Genomic DNA, 10162 nt, shown 5'->3' with positions numbered 1-10162 from the left:
TATTTGCGACAACACGGACTGTAGTTATTATTTTTTAATTTATTGTAAATATAAACACATTTAGAATCTGACAAATGCAGGAAACTCCAAAAACATTTCACAGGGGCAAAATAAGGTTGAAAACATTAAAGAATATTTTAGATTTGAACATAAATACACTAGTTTACTAGGCTGCCCCACACAGTCAGGGCCAAACAATGCACACAGCAAAACCAGATTGAAGATGTTTTAAATGACTGTTTCTCCAGGATTCTTTCATCAGTGACGGCAGTATACAGTGATGGCTAATAACATTGCACAAGCAATAGGCAACATTTCGATTGTTTAATGTGTTTTAGTGTTCTGGATTTTCTTAAATTTAACTGAGTGGGTGAAATTTCACTAAACCACTAACACACAATACAGAGCATACGGTGTCACTAGACCAAGGTAATGTTGCGTTATAAACCTATTCACTCATAATAATTCAGTCAGTGATTCCAGAATGCAGAGAATAGAAAATACTGTTCACGCTGCTACTTATTATATATATAATACTTTATATATGAAATAATAACTTACAGAATTAGGATTAAAATATTATAAACATGTAAAAAAAAATGTACATGATAATATACTGTTTATATTCTTCTAATTGTCTTTATTCTTGCAAACTTCTGAATTGGTTTATCCTTATTACATATTCCTGATGTTTTCTGCGCTCTTGTTGATGATCTAAACGTGGAGACATACATGACATGAAGACATTATAATAATTTAAATAATGGACTTTTTTATTATTGAAAAAAATCATAACACTTCTGAATCTTATTGTTTTCACTTTCAGTTTCAAAGAGCCATTCAAGGAGCTCTGTTTCCAAGAAAATAATCCCTTTATTGTGGGAATTATGCCTTTACTGACTGAACTACACATACAGCATTAACTTAATTTCTCAATATTTCTGCTGAAAAATAATTAATGATCAAATTTAAATGAATAAAAAATAGATTAATTTACCAATAGTAAAGACAAGAAGAGTTCTCAGCATTTTGGTTTCGCTGAATCCTTGTTGAAAAGTTCAGTTTGCACCGCTGTGGGCACTGCTGCTGTGTTCAGACACTTTTGCTCTGAGGTTCTGATGTTTGTGGCTTAAACGCCTCTCTTCCTCTTTCGCCCCTTTTCCTGATCTGTAAAAGCTGTGAGACATAGTGATAACACATACTGATAACACATACTGATAACACATACTGATAACACATACTGATAACACATACTGGTAACACATACTGGTAACACTGGTAACTGATAACAGAGACCATAGCTACACTGTATGTACAGAGGTACAGTGATCATAAGAGTACAGTCTGCAGCAGAGGAACAAGCTCTTGTTTTCTTACATTATTTAAAGTTTCATGAATAATGAGAGCAGCACAACCACCACACCCCAATCCATTAAATACATTAAAAAAAAACTATATCAACATTTTCCACATTGTGCTTTTAGGTTTTAGTGTCATTATTACACCAGTTGATTGTGTCCCAGAATCCATTGCAAGCCTCTTGTTCCAAGCAGTAGCATCATTAGATAAAAACAGATATTTGTGTTTAGTGAGCCATTATGAGCGTTATTATTTACAGTGCATTTGTATCTGTAGCTGTGTTTGTAGTGTTGATTACTGATTGCTCCCTGATGACAAACAAATGTGGATTGTACTTTTGCATTAGCCTCTCATGTTTAGTTATCATTTTCTCACCCTGGTGGTTTAAGATGGATTTCCTTATGACCAAAATAATGGGATTTTCAGCTATTGCATCACAGCCCAATTCTGGGTGGCTTTATACCCCTCTAGCCAACATTTGGCATTGTGCATGGTGACTAAGTTGTACATGGTCAATGTTTTTCTCTGGAAATGGTTAATTAAATAACATTTTCGGTATCAGGCCAATTTGAGTGGGAAATGGTGGATCAGTTATCAGAGGGGGGATAGAAGGAAACCAATCCAATACTCTACAGATCAGCAGGAAAAATCTCAGGATCGCTGGGTACATGTAATGGCTAACTTCCTAGCACTTGTTACACATCATAGTTCTAATGGAAAATGACATGGAAGCATAATTATAGAAATATACTACAATTAAATAATGATTTATTCTTAGTCTTTAGGCTTTGTCTAGTTTATTCCCAGAACCTCCCAGGTACCTAAATCCAACAATTGGCGAGCCAGCCAGGAGCTTTTACATAAAGAATCCAGATTTATCTTCTGAAATAGGAAAAAAATCCAACGTCAAGTCAGAGCCGTGAGCTCTGCCGACCTCAACACCTCCTGTGCTGTGTGAAATGAAGGGCCCATAAGCAGAAACATCTGTGCAATCTACACAGTGGTGAGCTGAATAGTGTTATCCTCACTAAAGGAGACGCAGCTGTTAATGGTCATTTATTCAAGCTTATTTAATGATAAATTAATTACACTTCATGAGGTTAATGGAGTAATATTTCAGACGTGATCCTGAGCTTTTATCTACTTCTTGGAGGTTTTTGCTGGTAAAAGACCATGTTTCACTTCTCACAAATTAAAATATTTTGTAGCTCAGCTCAGCAGCTCGAGCAGAAGCTCATTACTCTGAACTAAATATGGTCAAAACTATATATATATATTGTTAACACAACACCCTATGTTTCTATGAACACATACCAGAGCCCTAGGTTCTGTCATTTCCTCTGACTGTAAATAGTTGCAGCTTAGTGAGAAGCAATGAAACGAGAATGCTGCAACTTTTTGTAAATGAGGCACAGCACTAAGCAGCACATGACTCAGATTCCCCTGACCAATGTGACACAGGTTCTGAGGGGTCCTCAGACTCCTATAAGTGTTTCATTCCTAGAAAGAAAAGAGAAACAAGGTGTTTTTTCACCTCTCTCTCTCTCTCTCAGTTTAAAGTTCTTATTAGTGTTTATTTGATGGAAAAAGTTTCGGTGAGACGTCAGACCTCGTCAGAGTTAGTAATAAAATCTTTTAAAGATCTGAAATAACTTCAGTCTCTGTATGAAATACTTGCTGAAGATTTACTGCCTTTTTAAAGAACAGTGAGCAAGTTTGTATTTTTGTTCATTGTGTTAAAAAAGTCTAAATCCTACTCTGCTTCATAGCTGTCAGTACGTGTTCGTGCTCAAATGACCACAGAAAGAACTCTGACATTTCTAACCTGTGCACTCTGAAGATACAGCAGCTCTCTGAAAGTTCACATTTGCATTTATTTGCTTTGACTGAACTTACCATTGCCACCCAGTTCACATCCTGTTTGTTGTGAGTGTAACATATAGGAAATAACCTCTTAAATACCTGATCATATGATTATGTAATAACTGGAACAGGCCTAAATAGATTAAAGAAATAATAAAAAAAGGTTAAAACATTACACTTTTAATGATATTTACGACAAAAATAGAATAAAATACGAGAGTGAGCCACTTCCCAAAGCGAAGCACCAACATCCACAAAAAACACGATTCAGAAGCTGATCTGGATCCTGCTCCAATCAGAGTCCACATTTAAATCCTATAGAGTAGATCTGAGACTCAGTTTAATGGTGTTATAGATTTCTTTTGGAAACGCTTTAAACTCATCATTTGCTAATATCCTCAGCTGTGATTGGACAATAAACACCTGACCCTGTAAATCACTTTCACTGGACGTCAACAGTTAAGAGCTCTTTCTTTTCATTTTCATTTGGATATTTATTCATGTGGATGTTATTTTGTGCATAGAATTGTCATCAGTAAAGAAGCATAAACACACTGCTCATAAACACACACAAAACATGAGTCTTTATTAAAGATTATTCTTATCATCCAGGGAACTGATACAAGAGACAATTTTTATTGTGCGTTTGATGGTGTAACAAGTTTTAGAGCAGTACAGATCTGTGTCTTGTGCTGGACGCTGTGTGTCTCTGTGTGTGTGTGTGTGTGTGTGAGAGATGGACAGTTGTTCATTGGTGTGTAGTTGTGAGGGGACGACCGTACACCGTGGCTCACTGGCAGTGAAACATCAGGGCAGTATCTAGAGTCCAGAGAATCGCTCACATCAGCATTATCATATACACACATACGCTTAAAAACAAAACACAGGTTTCTGAGAAGCCAGCGGGAGTTCAGAGCAAGTGGACGCTCAACTTCATGTGCAAGTCGTGTGCATAGTTGAAGTGAAATGAGGAAGTGAGACCCCAGCAGAAGTCGAGCTTTTCGAAAGGTTTCAGCTCAAACTACGGCCTTGAGTTTCTCACTGAACACGGCGTAGAGGCGGAGGTATTGCAAGAAAGGTACAGTGATGGCCCCGACACTGATCTACAGCAGAAAACTGGATTAGAGTGAAGCCCCACAATTCAGCTGATGTTCATACGGAGCTAGATTTAGTTGAATCATGATTAGCTGTAACACTGGAGCTGACAGAGAGGCAGGTTTGTGTCGATACGGAGGATCAGTTTCATCAACTGTCCACTTTAAAGGACACAGTCGTCTCTTTGAAAACTGCTGCATAATTAAATGGTTCTGATGTAAAGAGAGTTATTCAGAGCGATCTGAATGTGCTGCACTGGGCATTGCACAGAGTGGTGGTTAGGAACTAGACTTGATCTCCCACAGAGTTACCACACACCGAACATTCAAACACATGAAACGTCTGTCAATACACCGCCTGGTGTCTGAGAGTTTTCAGAGAAAAACAGATCTGTCTCTTAAAATAATGACTGCTATTTTATTAGAATTCCATTTAAAGCTCTTTAGACGGGTGGCAGGTCATTGCTGCTGCTGGTGAAGCAGGAATAAAAAGCTGGATTTGTGTTGTAGACGTGGAGACGTCTGGTTCCATTCACCACCATTGTGAAGAAATCTACAGTCAACTACTTCACACCTAAACACACCCTCTCCATCACCATGGTTACAGCTCAAACACTGAATTATGAAGAAGTAAAAAAAAAAACATATTAAATGCATCATGGTCTTTTGGCAAATAATGGAACCCCCCACATTGTGTGTTTGGGTCAGAGGTCGGCCAGGATTTGTTCGAGGAAATCATGTGTGACTCAAGATCCAAATAATGTGTGGAGATGCTCCAGTGCTGAAGGATTTTCAGCGAGATTAGATCACTGACAGCACAAATAAGGATCAGCTGGCAGATTCAGTCCAGGGTTCTGCTGTAGACCAGCAGCGTACAGAGGCAGTGCTGTTGGGGAGCTACAGGTAAAGTGATTGTCTCACGGAGGCAGTGTTGTTGTTGGTGGTGGTGATTGTTCAAAAGGACCGAGGCAGTGGTGTTGTAGGGTTCATCAGGCAGTGGGGAAATGGGGCAGAGGTTACGTCTCTTTGCTGACGGGGCGTCTGGTTTTAACTGCGTCATAAAATACTCAAAACAATAATGTTTTACGCTGTAGTTGAGCAGGAATTTTCAATAAAGGGTCACTCTGTACTTCACCTGTCTAATGTAAATACCCCTTTACGCCAAGTCTTAACGCAGACAGATGTTTGAGTCTGAGGTGAAACCAGAGTTTGCCTTCACTGTTCATTAATGCTCATCATTCACAAAGTGGTGGTTTGTCTCTGGTCAGGAAACAACAGAAAGATATTCACTAGAAGCTGTGATCAACTCAATCTCATGCACATTCAGAAACTTCAGAAACCGACCTGAACAGAGGCCACTAACACAGCTCTGTCATTTATTTATTTTTTTTTTCCGGACAAAAAACTCAGCACTTCACGCTTTGTTCCTCCCCTGTGTGTGTGTGTGTGTGTGTGTGTTTTAGTTTTTGCTTTTAACTGGTTTTGTTGCGTGAGAGTGCAAGTGCACATGATGTGAACCGTGCGATTTAGTTTTTTGCCAAAGTTAAACACAATCTCCATAACCCTCCACAACAATCTCCTGCAGTGAAGGTGACAGTGGGCAGAACACATCTATTCTCCTGGAACAACGAAGAGTAAAATATGATTTTTTTTTCCTGCATCATTCATCTAAGACAAACATTTCAAATGATCTGTTCTGTTTTCCTGTCAATATAGATATTCATATATTCATATATCTTTTGCAAGAAAAAGAAAAAAAAGTTCAAAATGTCCCTGATGACTTTTGGACTCTGGACGTCCTTTTGTCTTTATTCTATAGTCTTTAGTTTATTTCGCCTCTGTCTCCTCCTCGGTTCCTTAGATCTACAGCTGAGGGAGTCCAGAACGTAGCGTCATTGTACAACGCGTGGATGAAGCAATGTTCCCTTTCCTCTTCAGAACCGACACAGCCTTTATTATGTATTACTTAATGCAGAAAGAGTAGAGAGGCCAGTTCTACAAAGTGTGGGATTCATTCTGCCCAAAGTCCTCAGTCTCAGTTTGCTCTGATCATTTCTTTCCGGTCCTAGATCAGAATCTGCTAAAAAAGCGCCAACTCATTGAGGCCATAAAGTGGGTCATGGATGTGTGTCGCGTTCGGCCGTTACATCCCACCCCCAGCCAAGCAAGCCAGGGTATTGTTCGTTTCTGGGCCGTACTTCTTCCCAAATCAAAGTCCGCCCGGCTGGTGTCCGGAGGCCTGGTGCTCAGTCCTGGTGCAGCGTTTGTGAAGCCCTGGGTTTGGGGGGTTCTGTTTCTCAAGGTGAATGTGCTGAAGGACTGCTCCGGGCGGAACTTGGGGAAAGACTCGGGCTGCAGCTTCCTGACGGTGCTCCTACTCCTCCACCCCCTCCTCCTCTGGCTCCGCTGCTCCCCTGACCCTCCAGACCTTCTGAGTTCTCCAGCATCTCCTGGATGAGCGGAGGCATGGAGCCAGGGATCTCCATCTTGAGGGTGATCACTCGCTCTGCACCTGAGAGAGAGGGAGAGAGAGGGGGAAGGAATGTTAAATGTTTGTAAAATTGTTCCAGAAAACTGGGGGGAAATGTTTCTTGCTCTGTTCATTCTGAGGATACACTGCAGGAAGCAACAAGGTTAGGACTGTATTTTGAAAAGAGTAGTTCTTAAAGTTCTTGTGACCCAAACAATCATTCTGACCGACATTAATCACACCACTTTAAGTGTAGAGGTGATATGGCGTCTGTTTTCTTGCACCTCAAGGTGAGGAAGAAAGACAGATCTGTTAGACCACAGAACTACCCAGCAGTTGATCAGTACACTTATAATATATAATAAAATGTTATTTGCAGCTCCAGCAGGAACACCTTTGTGTGTGTGTGTGTGTGTGTGTGTGTGTGTGTGTGTGTGTGTGTAGAAGGCTGCATTTCTCCTGTTTCATTCTGCATCATTCACCTTTAGCACTGATGCTCCTGAGGTCTGTGATCTTCATCAACATTTTGGGGAACATGTGTGGTTTATGAGGCCTCCTCTTCCTCACGTAGATCTTCAACGCTTCAAGCAAAGGCTCCTGCAGGATGTCCACCTTGTCTGACTCTTCTAGGTCCTGCCGATCTGCAGAGGCAAACGGGTACAATCAGTTTGTCACTCACTTTTAAGAAAGTCAAATTAGTACCCGTAAGTACAGATCAGCCCTAAGAAGCCTGTAATACCTCCACAGAGCAGACAGATGGCGCTGAGCAGACCCGTTTCTGCGTCGTCCATCTCCAGCGGAAGCAGCTGGTTGGCGAAGGCGAACACGAGGTCGGTGAGGGGGCCGAAGCCAGCGTTGTGCATCTGTGTCCGGTTCAGCGTCAGACCGTCCGAGAAGGTCATGGTGTCCTGATCCGGAGTGTAGCGCGTACAGATCCGCAGAATCTGACAGGAACAGAGACGGGGGGGAAGTTAAATCTATTCTGTGAGACACAGGTAACAAAGAGGTGGTGAAGTTGAACAAATTAAAAAAGGAGGAAAATAAAAGCTGCAGATTTAAATATACGTTATTCACAGCTGTTTTAATTTGTTTCAAGAGGGAAGTGTGAAACATCAAATCCCGGTTTAGATTTCAGTGGTTATTTAAAAAGTGACTGTGAATCGTAACAATGCACCAGTGACTCATTAAAATACAGCAGGTCCAGTCAGAGAAAATTCACTGAAGGTCCAGACCGGATCATGATTCTGAAGTAGCCTGGTTACATCAACATTTCATGTCGTCAGCAACTGGGCGTCAAATCAAATAAAGCCTCTCGTAGAGGAGCTTCACTGCTGCTTTAATAATCACCTCAGTCTCAGAACACGAGACATGTTTCTAACAGACCGTGAGAAAAAGAAACAGGTACGACTCTGTCCATTTTTTGGTTAACAGCTCTGTTTCAGCTTTTCTCTTGTTAGAGCACTACCTTTAAATTCTTCCTCTGACTTGCGTTCTTCTCAAACCACTGTTTCTCACCTCGTACCTCAGCTGTGGGTCGCTGAGCTCATTAAATGCACAGAAATGGAGGTCTGAGAGTGTCCTGAGTAAACTGCTACTGTAAAATGCTAGAAAAGATACTCTGGTTCAAAAAGAAACACTCAGAATTAAATCATGCTCAGTTTTTCATCAGATGCAGGCCCAGGTTCAGATAAGACAACAGTCTGGGTCTGGATAAAGCATGAGAACATCACTGACACCATGAAAGGAAACTCTCAAACAGCCCACACTCTTTTTGAGCGAAACTCACCAAAATATCGAGGCAGGCAGCTTTCAACAGCGTGATCTGGTCAGCGATGGTGAGGGTGGTGAAGCCCGGGATCTGTTTCGCAAACTCCACTGTTTTTATGATGCACTTTGTGGAGAGCTCGCTGAACTTATCCCACAGGTCAACGTCCAGAGAGACCCTGTGGTCTGCGCTGTTGTTCTACAGAACAGAAAGACAGACTTAATGTTGCAGTGTACAGACAGGATTTAGGACACGTTCCACACCATCTCCACTTTTCTCTTGTGTAAACAGAAGCACAAACAATCCTGATCTGCACAAAGTCATGAGAGTTTATTCAAAGCTGAAACTCTGTGTGACACACACTCCATCCACTGATCAAGTGTTCAGGAGCCACAGCAGAAAGTGATCTGAGATGTTTAATATAAAGGTGTGTAAGCCTGGCTTTAAGAATGTATGAATTTTCACATTTTTGGGTTTCATTAATGTGCATAAAGAGGTGTATTCTGTCTTGTACAGACATCAATCTTATTTCCTGGCTGCAGAAAGTCTTACTTTAATGCACTGGATCACCACTAGATGGTGTAGCATACTAGCATTTCAGTCATTTTCATGTTGTTTTACTCTGAATGTGATCTTTCTGTGACAGCTGAGAAATGTGGATATATCGGACAAAGACCACAACAAACCATTGACTCCGCGCTTCCTAAGAATCAGTCAGAACTCTAACATCAACAACAGGACGTTAATTTAAGTCAGTGAATTAAATCAAATGCTTCTACACCGTGTCCCAAACCACTCCCTATTCACTATTCCCTACATTACTCACTATACAGTGCACTGTATATAGGGAACTGAATTCAGAAGAATAGTGAACAATTTCAGACATGACCTCCTGCAGGTTCTTCCCAAGAAATGCAGAGGATTATGGGTATCCCCTCTCCACTAGGGATGGTTTGAGTGCACTGAATATTGTCCACTATGCTCCTGGACACTGCATAGTGAACAGGGCATAGTTTTGGACACAGCACTTATTAGTTCGAACATTGTGTGTCTTGCAAAGCCTCATCATTGCAGTCTGAACCACTTTGTTTCACCAAATCAGCTACTTTTAGAGGAATAAAAATAAACCTTAAAACTTAAATCTTTGAGTGGAATTCAACGTTTGGACGATTTCAGTTATAATTTCTGGTCCATTCAGAATCATTTACACACACTGGAAAAGAAAAGGAGAGGGGACTGCTGACTGCTGGCAGGGCTCCCTCACCGTGGTGTATTTGCCGAGCTGACACAGAGATGGAAAGGTTTCTTGATGGGCTTTCCTCACTCGTTCAATCATCTGCTCCGTGTCGGGACTCAGGACATAGCTCTCAGTGCACTCCACCTTCTTCTCCTCCTTCTTCTTCTTGTTCCGATCGTTCCTTACAGCTGCAAGAAGGTGAAAAAACAGTCAAACTCAGAGAAGCTTTGGTGGGTTTGAGTTTCTAAATCATCCACTCAGACCCCAAACCCACTTTGCTGCAGTAACTCCAAGGATGAGTCTCCAAGGATGAGGATTTTTTTGCATTAGGCCACAAAACATTAGTGAGGTGAAATACTCAGTTTCACTGCCCA

General features: G+C 41.0%; 1 protein-coding gene across 2 annotated transcripts in view; it reads right to left on the bottom strand.

Annotated features, from left to right (window-relative positions):
• Positions 1–3797: 3797 nt before the first annotated feature.
• Positions 3798–10162, bottom strand: part of rarab (retinoic acid receptor, alpha b) — a 95630-nt gene continuing 89265 nt past the window's right edge. For both annotated transcript variants that reach the window (XM_066642086.1, XM_066642085.1), the window contains 5 exons: positions 9816–9976; positions 8573–8749; positions 7526–7730; positions 7269–7427; positions 3798–6828 (listed from right to left, as the gene is read on the bottom strand). In XM_066642086.1, the coding sequence (XP_066498183.1) occupies positions 6614–6828; positions 7269–7427; positions 7526–7730; positions 8573–8749; positions 9816–9976 (917 nt within the window). In that variant the 3' untranslated portion in view covers positions 3798–6613. The remainder of the gene's footprint in view (positions 6829–7268; positions 7428–7525; positions 7731–8572; positions 8750–9815; positions 9977–10162) is intronic.

The sequence above is a fragment of the Hoplias malabaricus genome, chromosome 13 (assembly GCF_029633855.1).
Source record: "Hoplias malabaricus isolate fHopMal1 chromosome 13, fHopMal1.hap1, whole genome shotgun sequence".
Taxonomy (NCBI): domain Eukaryota; kingdom Metazoa; phylum Chordata; class Actinopteri; order Characiformes; family Erythrinidae; genus Hoplias; species Hoplias malabaricus.
The sequence above is the reverse complement of the archived record's forward strand: the minus strand, read 5'-3'. Positions and strand labels throughout refer to the sequence as shown.